At 37.0% G+C, this 18,377-nt stretch overlaps 1 protein-coding gene across 2 annotated transcripts in view; it reads left to right on the top strand.

The window, feature by feature from the left end:
* STK3 (serine/threonine kinase 3) overlaps positions 1-18,377 on the top strand; it is a 141,419-nt gene that overhangs the window by 73,528 nt on the left and 49,514 nt on the right. For both annotated transcript variants that reach the window (XM_059864430.1, XM_059864440.1), the window contains exon 9: positions 8,157-8,349. In XM_059864430.1, coding sequence (XP_059720413.1) covers positions 8,157-8,349 — 193 coding nt within the window. The remainder of the gene's footprint in view (positions 1-8,156; positions 8,350-18,377) is intronic.

Here is an 18,377-nt window from a genome sequence, read left to right as displayed (position 1 = left end):
CCCTTCAGTGGAGGGATCACTACATGAGACTTCTAAGATGACAAAAAGAGATGGATGAGAGAGTCTGGTAAAAACCTCAGCAATATGTTCTTTCAGAATTCTTTTGTCATCTTTTGTTATATGATCTTGTGTAGTCCTTCTGAATTTTCACTGTGGATGCTGACTTCCAGGCTGTAATTGTATAATTCATATTAACAATTAACACTAAAGGATTTCTACAAGACCTGTTAAGAGGTGTGCAAGAATATCTTGTAATGGACAAGAGGATGTCCAGGTGTTATTGCTGTAAAGTTTATATTGAAGAATTAAACATTTTTAAAAGTTTCCCATTATAAAAAGATCAAGTAAGAGAAGATTTTTGTACCTACTATAAAAAATAATTTTGTGTATTTTTTATGCTATTGAGATTTTTTTAGTTCCCTAAGTTTTCACACAGTTTTATGGTTCAAGAAAATAATCTGTGATAGGATTTGTAGTTAGGATTTAGCAGTTACTAAATCTGGCCATATTTGGTAGTGAGTGTGATTTTTGCTATCAGTAAATGTACGTTCAATAATTTTGTGTTGCTTGGTAAGCCTTGAGTGAAAAAAGTTTTGAAATACTTAGCTTTAATAGAAAAAGCAAGGGTACAGGTGTTTGAAAGGAAGAATATTGATGAGGTGAGGAGGAATTTCCTTGTTGACAAAAGCAGTTTTTGGAGTGATCTATGAATATCTTTTGTGTGTCACAATGCAGAACAAATTTTGTTCCGGACTGGTTTTAATAATTGTTTGGTTATAACACAGACTTCCTATATCTTGCAGCAGTTTCAGTGCAGTACATCATTGTAAGAAATTCCAGATTTATTTGAGAGATAACACCAGAATCTTGTCCAGTTGCTGGCACCAAAGGTTCTGATCAGCCAGAAGTGCAAACTCATCCAAACTAGGAAACAGCAGTGTGAACTTGTACCAGTGCCTAGGGGAGCCTACAAGAAAGCTGGAGGACTTTTTCCAAGGGCATGTAGTATAGGGGTGATAGCTTTTAGCTGAAGGAAGGTAGACTGAGATTAGATATTAGGAGAAATTCTTTGTGGAGAGGGTGTGTAACACTAGAACAAGTTACTCAGAGAAGCTGTGGATGCCCTGTTCCTCAAGCATTGTAGGTCAGGTTGGATGGGACTTTGAGCAGTCTGATCTAGGTGAAGGTGTGCCTGCCCATGCTAGGGAAGTTGGTACTAGTTGGTCTTTAATGTCCCTTCCAATGCCAAACATTCTGTGATTCTTTGACACTGTTACCATTTTCTTTTCAATTAATTTCAGTGTCTGTAAGGTGTTTCTTGAATGCATGTTGCTCGCATACTGCATAGTGGAAAACTCCTGAACAATATGTTAGGTGTAAATGAAGCCTGCACGAAGTATTCTGATTTTAGTTTTGTAAGCTTACTAGGTAGAGGTTAATCAATGGACCCACAAGTTATTAGAGGAAACCAGGATAAAAATCTGGAAGAATAAAGTAAAAGCATTACAATATTTGTGTTTGTCATTTTTGAAAAAGAAACAATCAATCCCCCAACCCCACACTTCACTTCAAAATAATTTAAAGTGAAGAATTATTTGACAAAAATTTGTCTTTCATTTAATTTGGAACTTTTTTGTGGAACTGCCAGAAAGAGAGTAAACCAATTATTTCTGCACTTGTGGGTGTTTATGATTTTCCTTTGGTAAAGGGAAAGCAGATAATATGAGTGCCAGTTCGGTATAGTTGCTATACAGTTTGGTAGTGGATGAAGTCAGCAGTCCAGCATTCAGGAATAAAGATAAATAACCCTTGCATGTTCCTCTTCCTTATATATCAGTTTCACAGAACCCCATAAGAAATATAGGGTTGCTTGTATGTGGTTTACATGACTACATGATCCTATAGTTCAAATGATAATACAGGTCTTGATAAGTCTGCAGTGATGGCAACAATCCTAGAAAGAACTAATGACAGTCCCTGTGTTATCTTATGTAGTAGTAGTGACAGTAAGTAATGCATGTGTTTCTTCATATTTTAATATCTATAAATGGTTTTAGATTGTGTCTAGAATTGGTGTCATGTCCGGTTGCAAAGTAATGGCCACCTGGCACTTCGGTTTTGAAAAATAACACCTCAGAAATGGATTTTTTTCCCAATCATACTACTGTAAAGACCTCCCTGTAGAAACAGACTTGAACTTTGAGAAATATATATTTAACAGCATCTAAAAGCAAGAACAAATATTGGTGTTAGTGTTAAGTAGATTCTGTTGAGGTTAAAGTTCTCTCATGGGCAGTGAATTGAGTCCATATACTGTTGAAAAAGAATGGTTTCAGTTAACCTGTCAGGGGCTTGAATTTATTGGTCTAACCCCCCAAGAATTTCCTATGTAAATTGTGAGGAATTCTGCTTGTTACTCCCTAGTACATGATTTGAGACTCATCAAGAAGGAAGGTATAAAGTGTTCTGACTGTGAAGTTTCTTATGTTAGGAAACCTGTTTAACCCTAACAGTTACATTTGAATATGGTTTTGTGCTTTAATACCTTCTTAAAGTCACTTATTGTATAGTAATGGGCACTCAAGTTAAAAGTGACTTACATAACTGAAAGTAGAGTGGATTTGGAGAAATAATCAGATGCAAGGTTTTCACAATTATGTACTTTATTTTCAGGGTCAATTCAGTTGTCCTTCAAGTGAGGAAGAGTCACATCCCCCCTAAAATTGATTTCTATTTTTCCTTCTCACCACCGTCTGTGAACATTTTATAGCATGAGAAATTGTAAATTGTACTGTAAATATTTTTTACTGCTCAAAACTTTGTATTATAGACCTGTAAACAGTCTTCATGTCTGTATCCTTCCTGAGAGATATATCATTATAAATAGTGTGCTCAGAATTGATTTTATGCCTGTTACGAGAGCTGCTCATGTGATGAGAATGCCTTGTGACAATCTGACATGTTTTGATAGGTGCTGAGGTAGTTGTACAGCTTTTTTTAATTAAGCAAAAATCACAAGTGTTGTGTTCTACAAAAGGTTAATCCCAATATCAAAGTTTAAATGTTAGTTTAGGCATTATGAGGCATGACCAATCTCTTCTCGTGCATTTTTGGAAGTGTGATGTGAAGTGGATGCTGAGGCTGGGCAGCTATATTATGGGAATGTAAAGTAACTCGTTGCCTGGCAGCTTACAGAAAACATGTCTAAATATTTGTTTCTGTGGACCTTTAAAGGAGTGAGCTAACAAGCAGCTCTCTGTATGTTTTCTTTTACATTTTAATGTCGCTATGATGTGAGAAATGTTGAAGTCTTTTAGAGTATTAAATCAAGGAATTACTACTTCAGTGATCCCTTTTTTTTTCTTGGGCACTTGATGGTTAACAACTATCAACACTAAAGTCAACTGTCAATAATCAATTGTTCCTATATTTAGAATTATTTATTCATTCATACAAAGGGTTATTTGGTTAATCCTGTATTAATTATGAAAAGTTGGTATCTGTATTTTGAGACTCTAATAAATAATTGCTATATTATTTCTTTATATTTTTACAATATTTATAGTGTTGTTGTACAGGAACTAGGGAATCAGATTAGTTACTCTGGGCTGTACTTTTCTGAAGGTTTTTATATTTGCTTTCATGCTTCTTTCATGTGTTTGCATGTATATGTTGTGGCTATATTTGTCTATATATGTACATGTAATTTTGTATGAAAGTGTTAAAACTTTCTCTTTCCCTGCCATTTTTTCTTCATGCCAAAGAACACTTGACATATGTGTTCTTTAGATTCAATTGAAGTCCTTTAGGTGTCCTGAAGTTAGAAATATAGCGTATTGTTAAAATCCACAGCAGTGTGGAGCCAGAAATTGGTTATGGGAAGAATAAACATGGGGGGTAAAAGCATGCAGCAAAGCATCATACCTGGAGGTAGAAAATGTGCTGAAGTGCAGTTTTGTGACAGATGTCAGTTGAATGTGATGGGATTTGACTGTAAGCTGAAAGTTAAGTTTTTACCTGTTTTACTGATGGGTCTAAACTTTGTGTGCTCAGTATTAATCATATACTCAGGTTGAAGTTTGGCTTTGTACTTTAGGAGCTTTTACAAAATCCTTGTGCTTGACCAAACTATTTTGTGTGTTTATGTAGCTACTGCAGTGCTTTAAAAAAAGATAGCTGTGACTACAGCTACATTTTTCAAAGGTGATGATGAGGTGTTAATAGTAAATGAAATTATTTTACAGGATACTAAATTTTGCCAGCATGTAAATAAATCTTCCTTTAATACCTTGCAGCCGAGTTGGCTGTCTTTGCTGCCCTCTAGTGTTCTTTTAACATGCCAAACCACAGGCAGAGAGATTTTAAAAGTAGCTGCTGCTGTATTTGCTTCTCTCGTTTAGTTTCTTATCAGTCTTCACCCCTACTGATGTTTAAAAGGCAACAGAAAAATCCTTTAATCTTTATCACTTCGTCTCATTCACTTCTGTACTGATGTAGACTCAGGTATAGTCTGCAAGGCCAACTTCTGAGAAAACTTCTTGTGTGATGAGATCTTTTAATTTACAAGTATATCATGAAGTCTTATGTGTGGTTTCTGCTGAAGTCTTTTTAAATTTTCTATCCTGATAATCAAACGTCTATGATTGTGTTTTAATGCTCTAAGGGTTGATTTTGTTAATAGCATCATTCTGGTAAATAAGGAGATCTGGAGAGTTAGTCTTACAGGATTGCAGGTTATTGCTGGTACTTTACTTGTACTTTACATTATGATGTTATTCAGAGTTTCTGTAGCCTATTGTTATTTCTGTAGCATTTAAAGAGATTTTAGAGTTCTCGCTTGTGCCTCACCTTCTGTTGCTGTACAGTGGTGTAACTGAAACCCCTTCCAAATACAAGTTTGGTTACTTATTACTTGTACACAGAAGAGGAGCAGACAGTTTAACTCCAGAGTTAGTTGTTTTTATTGTTTGATTCTTGTATCTGTTTTCATAAACAGTATGAGAACATGACACTTCAGCTTTAATACTTCTCTTTTTTTTCCTGGTTAAAATTGAGATTGTGTTTGTTTTTATTTAATCAGTGTGTTTACCTTTTATAACAACAGATCACAAGTTCTACACCAATATTTATGTACTGTAAATCATGAATCAGAATTTGTACGAAGGAATCACTTTCATCTCTCATGTAAATGTGCACGTCCATAACTTTGATCCACTACATATTTTTATTAAGTTACCTTTTGAAAACCAATGTAGTCTACTGCCATATTAGCTAAATCTCATATTTGTGAGAAATACTAGAATGACAGCTCTGGAAGCAATCCGTGTTAGCTCCAAAATTAAATATTCTGGGAGGTGCACAGGCCACGAGAAGTTTGATATTTCTCTTCTCCGTACATCATTCCTGATATAAGGAAAACACCATTCATCAAAACTGGTGTGTACTTCCCTTTTTGTGACAGCTGTTCTTCTCGTACTGAGGTGGGCTTTTGTGATCCTTATTCTCCTAGGGGCTAAAAGATAACTGTTCTCTTTGCTGACAGATAATACTAAGACAAAGGCTTTTGGCACTCTTAGACTGGAAAATGAAATGCCATTCTTTGGGCCAAGTCCAGGTAGTCGATTTGACTGAAGAAATAAAAGATATTTTTTCAATTAAGCTGGAGTTATGAAAATGGTAATTTAGGGCTCCATTTCATACTTGTTCATATTGTTAGCCATCACTTTTCCCCATTAATTTTACAATAAAACTTTTGAGCTCCAGGAAAGTGTTTAATTTCTTATTTCAGCTTAGGTAAGTTTAAGGCCATATGCACTGCATGTGCATATTAATATGGATATTAATATTAGACAGTCTGGTCTGTAAATAAAATGTAACTGTGCCTTAAACTCAGAGATTTGTCTGCTTGTATGTTAGAGATGCCACATTTGTAGTAATCACATTTGTGATTAATAGGCAAAACAGCAGTATGCTGTGAGTCAGTTTTATGTTGTATTGCAGTACGGAAAGAAACACTTGTAGGTTAACTGTTCTGGCACTTCTACAATGCAGTGCAAAACTACTTTTTTTTCTGAGTGCCCTATTTAGAAGGGGAAAAATGCAATTCATAGAAAATACTGGGGTGACATTTGGTGGTAGATAGTAAAGAAAATTGAAGTTGCCACCAGGAGGAGCAGTACCAAAATATTCTCATTTTTTCACTGTCACAGTTGGCTTGTGCTGTAGCTGTAAGTTGTCTGTATCTTTGGGAATATCACAGTTTTTTTAACTGTAGGGTACTAATTAGAATGCAACTAAAGAAAACTACCCTGAAAGAATGCAAATTAAGAACTCAAGTATTTTTACAAATTATAATCTGGAAAATAATTATTCTTTTGGCATTTGGAATTTTAATTTAAATCTGTTTAGGTCTGTATCCTGGCTTCATTATAGTATGCTGTTAGCTGGACTATCAAAATTAAATCTGTTTTTGTATCTCTTAGTTGAGATGTAATAGAGTAATTTTCAGGAGCTGGTATTATGGCACTCAATTTTCCATATCTACCTAGACCAGCCCTTAGTGAAACAGGCACTCAGGCCATGCAGCTCGTGCACGTGCGTCTCTGTGAGAGGCGAATTGTCTGCCATGCTGGGGAATGAGTTCACTGAGAAACAGAAAGTGCCAGACCTTGCAGGGGTTTGAGTCTGGGCTTTACTTTTTCTGGCATTCTGCCTCTGTTCTCCCCAGCCCCTGCACTTAAAAGTCACTTTGTCATTTAACATTTAAAATCTATAAAGTAATGCAAAGATTTAGGAAAAAGGGGAAATTTGTTAGTGGGTGAAGACTTGTTTTAATGTTACATATTACCCTGAATGTATTTAAAAGTCTTGTAGATGTGGCATTTAGGGGCATGATTTAGTGGTGGCCTTGGCAGTGCCGGATTGATGATTTTAGGGCTTTTTTCCAAACTAAAGAATTCTGTGGTTCTATGTACCAACATGTTATTTGTAAGGGGTAAATTTAAAAGAAAAAAAAAAAAAAAGGGTTATGTAATAGTCTTCCAAACTATGTAGCTAAAATATTTTGCTAATCAGGGATAAAATTCATTTATCAAGGAACTCTATGAAATTTTGACACAATAGAGGAAATGGATGCATATATGGTTATAGAACTTGTGCAAGTAGCATTTGTATTTAAAATACAACAATTTGGCATAGAGTAACTTCATAGTGGTGGGTATTATTGCTTACATTTAATCAACAAATGAGAATAATTTTTTTTACCTTGAGTAATAGATTTTATTCATATAGAAAAGGTGTATAGTCACAGTCTATATCACATTTCTCCTGAAATGCTGTGATGTTGTGTGTATAATCTAAATCAGATTTTGGAAACCAGTGGGATTTCCCATTAGTGTTTTCAAATATTGACATTACGTATGAATTTCATGTTTCATTAACTGGATTGCCATTAGTGCTCTGTTTCAAATTGCTGGCCCATTACTGTTACCAATTCAAAATGTTACTGTCTATCTCCTTGATATTATCTCCCCCACACTTAGTGGGTAAGTATGTGCTCAAGGGCTATTTTTATGTGTAGTATTAACAAGTTATTTACTCATATTTGTAACAAAGATTTTAAAATGGAAGTAAACACTTGAAGTAAGTAGATTTTTTGTTTCTGAGGGGGACTTTAAAAATTCTGTTGGAGATTGTTTAATAGCTAAATTGAACATGAGCCTATCATCTGGGCTCTGTATGTAATGTCAAATGCTGGGCATGATCCTAAGTCAAGGGTGGTGAGCATCCTTTGTGACAGTCCCTTGCAGAACCGCAAAATCTCTTTCTGTAAATTGTGTTAGTGATTCTTGGAACCCAGAGAGATAAAGTGGGTCATGAAAATCACAAAGATAACTCAAACCTGAATGCTAATGCAAAGTGAGTGTGTGGGCCATGCTATCCTTACCCTGCTATGCATCTGTGAGAGAGAGAAGAGTTTTTGTTTTTCTTTATATGGAAGATTTTTTTATTTTGTTGTTTCTTTTAAAGCGTTAAACCTGGAATTCCAGCAGTACAACTAGGTCACATAAAGATAAAATACTAATCAATAAGTGATTGTATCTTACCTTTGTTTTGTTTTAATGATCTGCTGTATTCTGGCAAATGTTTCCCTGTAGGATGAAGATGAGTTGGATTCTCACACCATGGTGAAGACCAATTCAGAGAGTGCTGGTACCATGAGAGCCACCAGTACGATGAGTGAAGGCGCTCAGACAATGATTGAGCACAACAGCACCATGTTAGAATCAGACTTGGGGACCATGGTAATCAACAGTGATGATGATGAAGAGGAAGATGGGACCATGAAACGTATGTTTTTAATTTGCTTTCTTCTAGTAGTGTGTTTTCTCATGTTGCATGACAGTTTTGTATCATGAAAGGCTTTTAAGTGTCAAGTTCTGTGGTTAAAACAGGGAGAGAGGGGGTTTTGTGTCTCTAAGCACTCTGTAATTTGCAGAGAAAAAGTTTACTATAGTGGGAGATTCAAAGCAGAAGCCTGGTTTTGGTGCTTTGCTAAGTTTCTCTAGAGGACTCTTAAATTGTCCTTCTGTGAATTGTACTGCTTGTCTCTTTGTCTCCTGTTCCACATACATTTGAACAAGTTTCTTGGAGCTAAACTGGTGTGATTATGTGAGAGGCTGCTGTTTCAATGTCAGTGGTCCTGGGAATGTATCATGACTCTATTTGGGGTCAGCAGTCAGTAATATATTTTGCTGCAAAATCGTTTTGTAACTCACGATCACTTAGCATATCTGTATTTTTTAAAGCAAATAATTATTTGGACATTTTTGGAATGTAATTCAACAATGGTTGATGTAAGGCAGTGATCAAAAGATTGTTGAAACCTGACTAAAAAGTTCTAATTGATTTTGGCAGCATGTGAGGGAGTACGTAACAGGGAGAAAAAAGAATTGTGATTGTTTTTATGTATAAAAATATAACTTATACTGAAATATCTATAAATACACATTTTAAAAGTAGTTGATTTACATACTTACTAGCTGATATGCTCATTGTTTGGCTGAAGACTACTGCAGATTGAGGTCCATGAATTTTAATAGACTTATTTGCATGATTAGGCAGTGTCAATAGATGACTCTAACTCAGGCTGCAGCTGCCTGATTTCATGAGGCACAATGTAATGTTTAACTCCAGGCAGTTGCAGGGAGGGGGGGGGGCTGTAGGAAGTTGTGTGTGTGTGTGTGTGTGTGTGTGTAATATAGAGAGCTAATATCTCAAGAGTGGAATTCAGTGCCAGATAAATACCTTTGTAGTGTTTCATAGCAAATACAAAGCTGCATTTGTGTTTGCAGGTAGATACCTATGTAATTTGCTCAAGATTATTTGGAAGTGCAAAGCAGAAGCTTTTTGTGTGTGTACAGGAAGTTGGAAGGAAAAGGGGGTTTTGTAGATGTTGCTTGTTTGGCTTTTTTGTGGTTTGTTTTGGGTTTTATTTTGTTTTTCCTTTAGAGTTCTCAGCTGTGTGATTGAAAAAAATGGGGGAAAGATAGTATGAAAAAATTTGGAATTAATTTTTAGGGTGGAAGTATCTTGAATTGGGGTTTAGTGCAGTTTCTATGCAGCTTGCCAAATCAGTCTTGATAAGTAAGTTCTGTGTAAGTAGTTTACAAAATTGCACCACACTATTCATGCAGTTTTTATATGTGCTGAGAGGAAATTCCTGTTGCTAGGCCAAACAGATCAGAAGAGTGGCATTGGGTTTGCATTGCAATCTCTTAATCTGTGTCTTATTTGTCTGCTGGGGACTTTTCTTTTAAAATGTACTGTTATTTTCAATTTTTAATTGATTCCAGTAACAATCTGTAGTTAGGGAGTTGCCTTTCTACATCTTCACATTTGGTCAGTATATGTCTTAATCCCATTCTTCTTTCTTCTCAAGCAAGAATAATCATGGGATTATTCCCCTTCCCCTCCCTCCTATCCTGTAGATGACTGTCTTGAGCCCTGTAACTGCAGCAAAGCAAAGCCAGCAAACTGGAGGTAGTTTGCCTCATGACAAGTGATGGTTTAATCATTCAGCTGTCAGGCCACAGGTTTGGTTTCAGCACTTACAAGAAATTTTAGCAAGTATTTTGCATTAGGCACCCATTATTTGCATTTTTTACATTAAAAACTAGAAATAATTCAAGAATGGGACCTCCGCATCTCTCAGCTAAAAATGACTAAATCATGTCCACTGTAGCTGCTGTGATTGTTGTGCTATTGGCTGAAATAGGAGCAATAGCAAGTTTCCTAAATAAACATCACCAGGAAGGGACATAAAAATCCTTGCTGTCTCTGAAAGGCAGCCACAGATTTTGTGCTTCTTTGTACTCAACAAAGACACGAGATTTTGGAGATTGGTTGCTTTTTCCAATATACCTTTAGAGGCAAAGTAGGCACTTTCTGGATGTTTGCGTGATTTGGTTGTAATAAATCAAAATTAGTATCTTAAAAGTGCTCTTTGATACCGTTGAATAACAGAACATTGCAAACAAGAGGGTTGGAGAAATCAGCTTTGTAAACTAGGGAAGAGAGATTTCATTTCCTTCCTAGAGACACAAAATATTTATGACAAACTTCTTATTTAATTGCTGTTGTGTTTAGTTTCATGTTTTGTTTCCTTCTGCCTTTTGTTTCCCTGCTCAAGGACAAAATAAGAAACAATAATATGTTTTTATTTATAAGTACCCATGCTTAGAGGCCTCTGGGAGCCATGACAGAAAATAACGAAAACCATATTTTTTTCACAAATAGGGAATTGTGCCCAGATAAAATTGGGATTTGGAACAAAAAGAGGTCTGTACTTCTGCCCCAACATACATTATACAGTCTAGTAATAAACAACATTTATCCTGTCTTGCTTGGTATGCCTGTGCATGCTCTGAACAGAGACTCTGTGGTATGTACCTGGAAGGAGGAAAGAAAATGAAGAACATAGGAGAGTTTGCAGGAGCTTAAGTTTAGGAGATTTCATGTTTAGTAGAGGAGAGAGGGGGAATGATGGAAATATTACCTCTTTTGTTCGGTTGCTGGGGTTTTACTTGTTTCTGTGTAGAAGCCTTTTCATATGTCAGTGGAGAGACTAGTGCTCAGACCAGCTTCCTCACATTCCCCTTGTGGTTTTTCAGCAAGGCTTGGTGTTAGGGCTTTCCAGTGCACCAACAGTACTTGTGGTTGTTCTCTTTTTTCCTTTTCACTAACATGCCCCCTTCTTCTCCTTTTTGCCCTGTTGAATTTATATTGGCTATCTGCATTTGGCTGGAAAAGAAGCTATCTCTTAGTGCAGTTTGGGTTTGTTCTGGATTCCTAAATGTTGCTTCAGTCTTTAGTGAAGCTTCTAGACAGTTTGTAGTTGGTAATGAATGTATTAAAAGACAAGGACAGAGAAGTCATGAGGTGGCATTTGACAGCTAGAATGTAGAAAAGTAATCAGGTTTTGTTTTATTACTTTTTGCCCTAGAAGGCATGAACATTTTAGATTTAGTCAGTATAAGTTTTAAACACATTCTTCCTTCTAATCAGACATAAGAATATAAGAAGATAATCCTTGGGACAGCAGGTTTCCTTCCCTCTTCTCCCCCCCCCCCCAACAGATGACTGTTTTGAGTAGAATAACTCCAGCAAAGTTGGCAAACTGGAGATAGCCTGAGGCAAGTGGTAGTTTAATCATTCAGCTGTCAGGCAACAGGTTTGGTTTCAGCACTTACTTTCCTGTCTTATTATACATAATGGTATTTTTGATTACAGTGGGACATGCACCATGCTGTAGAATGTTGATGGAAGAATTCATGAGTTGGTTTATTCATTATTTTATAGTGATTTCAGCATCCAGGGTCAGGGGTTGTTTGATACTGTAAGTCAGCGTTCTCTGTGATGCGAGGTGTATGCTTGGATAGCTCTGGAGTGGTGCTTCAAAACTCTTAGAAAGGCCTAAATCCTTCAGCTGGTGTTTCAGCTGACAAGCAAAAGCTGGTGAAATGTGTTTTATAACAACTTATATCCTAATTTTGGTAGGAATTTCTTAAGGAAACTCAATTGTGGGCGATTTTCAGTCTGTAGCCTAGGTATTGATACTTCACAGGTGTATTTTCAGTCAGGCATGTTTACTGTGCCCCCAGTAAAATGGTTTGCTTGGTGCCCAAGTTCTATATATAGTACTATATAGGTGTATATGTATAGAGATGATAGATGTTTACAGATCTGTATTGGTTCTCAGGCCATTTTCTCTGACTGGTAATAAAGTTGTTCATTTATGTCACTAGTAGTAGTATATTTTAAAAATGGGGATTTTTTTTTAAATGCTGTTGTCAATTCTGCTTTTGAGAGCTGTTGCAGAATGCTAGTTTAATGTGGATTTTCTTTGTTTTGCTAAAAACAGAAATAAAGTATAATTCTGCTGGAATGGACTAATGGGAAGTGTTTGAGCAATGCTCTCAGGCACATGGTGTGATTCTTGGGGTGTCCTATACAGGGCCAGGAGTTGGACTTGATGATCCTGATGAATCCTGTCCAACTCAGAATATTCCATGATTATAATAGCAGTATAATTGAATATTTTTTCTTTTTTCCAGGGAGTGGAGGAAAAAAAAACCCAAAAATTATTAAACTAGTTTTACAAGTCTTATTCTCAAGAAGCAAAGGAATGTTTTGTGCTAGAAACTTTTCCTCATTAAAAATTGTAATTTGGGTTCATAGTCCTTCAAAAAGTCTCTGAAAGCTTAAACTAGTTGAAAATTATGTGGATTTTCCATTTAGATGCCAATTGCAATTATTTCTGGTAAATAGGTGTGTCGTACAACAAACAGAAGAGTGAATGCGGCCTGACCTGAATGAAGGCTTGGGCATATAGGTCAGTGTGATACAAAACCTGTGAACTCAGTAGCCACTTGTTACACAGCTCTCAGTAGTCAAACATTTCTTAGATCTGTCCTGTGGTAGAATCCCAGCTGCTCTAGCCTAAGTAACTGATACAGTTTCTACTGCTGCTTCCTTGTGGTTCCCAGTAGCCTGACCTCTAATTCTCTGAGGGTGTTGCTTAATAGGTGTGTGTTAGCAGCAGAACTTTCCCACTCATAAAATACAGTCACAATTCCTGCTTAAAATATGGCTGAAGGAGGTGGCTGTTGCAGGTTTTTATGTGGTAGTTCACTGTTACATGCATTTGCCTGGAGACTGAGGTCAGATTGACATTCTAGGCTTCTGCCTCCCATTTCCCAGAATTACTGCTACTGTGTTGTAGGGCACCTTGTCAGGGGAGAGAGAAGTGGTAGGAATGTATGGAATACAAAACTTAAGTAGAGTATGTTGTTGTATAAGCTGTGGTAGCCTTTGCAGCAGGGGTGAGAGCACATAGGTAGGTACAGGTCTAAAGAAAGCTGATTGCTTTACAGCTTCTGACTCTTTAATAGTGACACAGCTGTGTATTTTGAGGGAATAAAAGATACTGACACTATGTTCACAGAAGCACTTCAGACAGGAGAGCCAGATCCCTGACTTCACCAAACAGCTGAAAATGTTCCTCAGTTGAGAGGTAGGTGGAGATCCACAGAATGTGGAAGGCTGTGCAAGCTTGTGGCTTTTGGCAAAAGGAAGAAACCTTTCCTCCATAAATATGCAGCTGCAGAGGTTCCTGGTAGTCACAGAGTGAGAGAAAGAAAGACTTGCATGCTTTCTACTGGACATTGTAAACTCTCAACTCCTAAATGCCAAACAAACAAAATACCAGAACCCACGCCCTCCCAGGAACTTGTAGTGGGAGTCTCCCTTCTGTAGGAGATGGTCAGCCTCATCTGCTGACCTTACTTGTTAACTAACAGCAGAACTTGTAAACTGGTTTATAATAGTTTTCTGTTGGAAATGCTTCATTGCAAAATAATTTTTCATGGTAGATGACACATTGGTGGAATTTACTAAAACATGTATTAGAATGGAGTTTGCATTCCTCTATGTTTTGAAATGTGTTGAGAATTATTTATTTTATTTGTGTTATGTTTTTGAAACAGTGTCAAAGAGTTGGTGTTATGTTGTTGCCTCATTAATTTTATTCAGGATACATTTGGGAAAAAACTTGCTTACATAACTATTAGGGGACATCCCTGTTTGCTGTGTTCCTTTCAGGGGTATTGCTGAGGTAGAGTGTGTTTTCAGTACCAGTGGTGCTGTGTTTTATGGCTTGCCAGCCGTTTCTGACTGTTGTTTTGTTATAGCCTTTTTCCCCAAGCTGTCTTTACAGGAGGCAACTTGTAGGTATGATAGAAGACAGATATTCTTAAATATTGAAACAGTGGAAAACATTTTTAAACGTGATCACTGCTTATTGAAAAGCAAATATTTAGAAGAACTGAAAAATCCAGATCCTTCTAGAATGGAACAGGCTATTGCACAATAAGCTTTCAGTGCAAGATTGGAGTGATACTGACTATGCTGCAGATTTTTTGTGGCAAATGTAACTTACTGAATAGATGAGTGAATTAGTTGTCCTTAGGGGAATCTTTACGTGTTATAATTCCAGTTTTCTTGGTTCTTGAAAGATGCTTGAGAAGATAACATTACTCTGTTGTTCGTGAAAGTTTAAAAAAGTACTTTCAGACCAAAATTATCTTATTTTGGGGGAAAAAAAACCCCAAACTGCAACCTTTATCAGTTTTCTCTGGCATAAAGATCCTGAGTGTTTTCTAACGTAAATACAACAGAGATAGCAGCTTTCACATGGCCTTTAAACTGGTAGGTGTCAACCCATTCCTATGAAACACTAACTGCACCTGTTAGGTTAGCTAGTGATTGAAATAGTGCCTCTTTTTCATTTATTTATTTATTTATAAAAATAAAACAAAACCTTAAAAATAAATTTCTAAATAAATTCTTTGGGATTTTTTACATTGGAGGAAGAAACAAAAAAAGGGTGAAATACCTCTGGTCCCGTCATTTTGCAGTCACATTTCTGGTTTTCTGTGTGAGTTTTTGTATTTGCAGTGAAGGTAAGCAGCTCTTACTGTTTTAATTGGGCTAACTGACTGTATGCTCAGTTAAAATCAGAATTGAGTTCTAAATTCTTACTTAGCAAAGCAAATAAAAGACATTCTCAAAAAATAAATGTTCTTTGCTTACCTTGGAGTAATTTCAGTCCTGTTGACCCAATTTCCATAATATGCATTTGGTAGCAAGGAATTCAGAGGGGTTGGTTTGTTTTCTGTATGTAGGTAGTCTTCTATTACATGTATAAGGTAGATATTTATAAATAGTTTTAAAAATTACAAGCAGTGCTTGGAAAATCTTTAGTAGTGCCTTATATGTGTGAGAATGGAGACTTCCTTACCTGTAATGAGCCAACATTTTGGTACTTGGAGTTTTGCACAGAGACACTGGCAATCTTTTTGTTTATAACTATGTCTCAGGGATGAAACTTAAGTACAGCCATCTCAACAGAAGAAAAAAATTGGTTGTGAAAGGCAATGTGGTGTCCTATCTTTTTGGTACAAACAGTTTCAGGGGTTTTGGACAGTAATCACCAAGTAATGAACAGTTTGTACTAAGAAAGTGCATTGTATTTCTGTTTTTAATTCTACCTCTTTCATGCTGCTATCTTCTCTTGGATCTGTTTCCTAAATGTGTGGTTTTTCAAAATTTAGATTCTTCCATTTTTCTTCTGCTCTACTCAGCTCTCATGAGATTCCACCCATAATACAGTGTTCAGCCCTAGGACCCCCAAAACAAGAAGGACATGGAGCTGTTGGAGCAAATCCAGGGGAGGACCATGGGCATGATCAGAGGAGTGGAGCACCTCGGATATGAAAACTGGCTGAGACAGTTGGGGTTGTTCAGCCTGAAGAAGAGAAGACTCATTCTCTGCATGAGTCCCTGGAGAGACTTTGTAGGACCTTGCAGTACTTAACGGGGAGCCTACAGGAGAGCTGGAGGGAGACTTCTGACAATGGCCTGTAGTGATAGGACAAGGCATAATGGCTTTAAACTGTAAGAGGGCAGGTTTAGAGTAGGTATTGGGAAGAAATTATCTACTATAAGGGTGTTAAAATATTGGAACAAGTTGCCCAGAAAAGCTGTGGATGCCCCATCCCTGGAAGTGTTCAAGGCTGGGTTGGATGAGACTTTGAGAACCTTGATCTAGTGAAAGGCATCCCTGCCCATGGAAGGGGAGTTGGAATTAGATGGTTTTTAAGGGTCCTTTCCAGCTCAACCCATTCTATGACTATGGCTTTTGCTCTTTAGTGCTCTTTCCTGTAGTTGTTTGGCATCCCTGCTGTTTACTTCTCATCCCTTCCTCAGTCCTAGATTCAGGAGATCAAGGAATGTCCTTCAAGTGATCTTGAGTTTAGTGGGGGCAAACTTGGGAGATTCTGGAGAAGAGGTATCTGCTGTCTAGTCAGTTAAATTTGGCCTGGAGTTTAGTTCACTGAATTATTAGTTGTTACTAATTAAAATATGTGAGTAGAGATCTGGGATTAGAAAAAAAAAAACATGAAAAAATGTGGCAAAAACTGAGAGAAAAATCAGCTAAAAAATGTGAGGGAAAGAAGGTGTGTATGGAAATAACAGATTGATTGAAGGAATCATTGTGGAGTTGAAGGAAAGCAGCTGAAGTCAAATTCACTAAAGCTTAGAGCACGACAGTAGAAGCACACATTAAAAAATGCCAGAAGAAATCTTACTGAAACAGAAAAATTTAGGAACAGCAGAAAGAAAAGAAGCAATAAATCAACATGCAGTCTTGGCTTCTATCAAGAATAGTGTGGCTAGCAGGTCCAGAGCAGTAATTGTCCACCTTTACTGAGCCCTGGGGAGGTCACACCTTGAATCCTGTGGTCAGTTTTGTGCCCCTCATTTCAAGAAGGACATTGTGGAGCTGGAGTGTGTCCAGAGAAGGGCAGTGAAGCTGGTGAAGGGTCTGGAACACAAGTCCTGTGAGGAGCTGGGGTTGTTTAGCCTGGCTGGAGAAAAGGAGGCTCAGGGGTGACCTTATTGCTCTCCATCATGACCTGAAAGGTGGTTGTAGCCAGCTGGGGGTTGGTCTCTTGTGCCATGTCTCAAGTGAAAGGATGAGAGAAGATGGCCTTAGGTTTTGCTAGGGGAGATTCAGATTAGATATTTGAATTTTTTTTTTTCACGGAAAAAGCGAGTAAGCATTGGAATGGGCTGCCCAGGGAGGTGGTGGGGGCAACATCTCTGGAATGCCTGGAAGTGTCAAGAAGTGTCTGCATGTGCCACTTGGGGTATGGTTGTGGTGATTATGGTGTTTCTAGGTCAGTGGTTGGACTAGATGATTTTGAATGTCTCTTCTGGCCTTGATGATTCTGTGAAAAGATGGCTGTACAAAAATAAACATCAGTGAAGAAACAGGCTGCTATTAGCCATGCAGCAAAATTAGAATGAGTTAGAAAATTTTTAGACAAAGGAGATGGAAAGAGATGATGGAATAAGAAGTGGAAGAGAGGGGGAAAACCCCACTTAGTGAATGAATAAAAACAAGTGTAAAGCCAGATAAGGAGATTAACAAGTCCTAGTAATCATGTAAAAAAAGTTCAAAATATATTTTCAGTTTACCTTTTCATTTGTTAAAACAAATATATAAAATAAAAATTCCTATTACTTTGTTATGCTTGTAATTTAAATGTATAGTTTTGTCTGATTTTTGGTGTTAGATTCCCCCCCCCCCCCCAACTTAGTTATTTATCTCTCATCCTGTTTCATATTTTATTTGTGGAAATATGTTTTATATATCTTCATGTCAAATGTGTTACACATCCAGGAAGTGACATAACACATTTCATGTGTCAGTGCTATGCAGAATATGGTCTCTGAGGTGACAGTTATGTTTATTTATTATGCTGTTTAGTAATGAATTTGCTTGAAATCCCACAAATTTCAATCATATAGGACTGAAAATCTTATTTTTTTACTTTTAATTTTGCGAAAAGGATAAAAGAGCAGGCGTTCATGCTGATCCCTGTCTGCTTCATAAAGCTTTTGCAACTGTTTGATGATGACAAAAAGTCCCCCAGGATATGGAGACAGGGTGCTTTGCAACCATCTGTAGAGGATGATCCTGTAATTTTCTGGGAATATTAATTGTTAATGAATTAAATTTAACAGCATCTAGACACAATTTGTGTAGCTGTATTTTGCAAGTTCTTTTTCTAAGTGATTATTAAATCCCACCTTTAGTGAAACTATTCCTTTCCTACAAGTGCCTGTGGTCCAGGCCTTGAAGTTAGGGGCATTCAGCATCCAAAGGGAGGCTTAGCACCTCATGTTATTCAGTCTCTGTAACAACAAATTAATACTGCATGAGGTAACTTCTCTCATTATTTGTGTGTGCA

The sequence above is a fragment of the Haemorhous mexicanus genome, chromosome 1, assembly GCF_027477595.1.
Source record: "Haemorhous mexicanus isolate bHaeMex1 chromosome 1, bHaeMex1.pri, whole genome shotgun sequence".
Taxonomy (NCBI): Eukaryota; Metazoa; Chordata; class Aves; order Passeriformes; family Fringillidae; genus Haemorhous; species Haemorhous mexicanus.
Note: the sequence above shows the minus strand (reverse complement) of the source record. Positions and strands in the feature narration are given on the sequence as shown.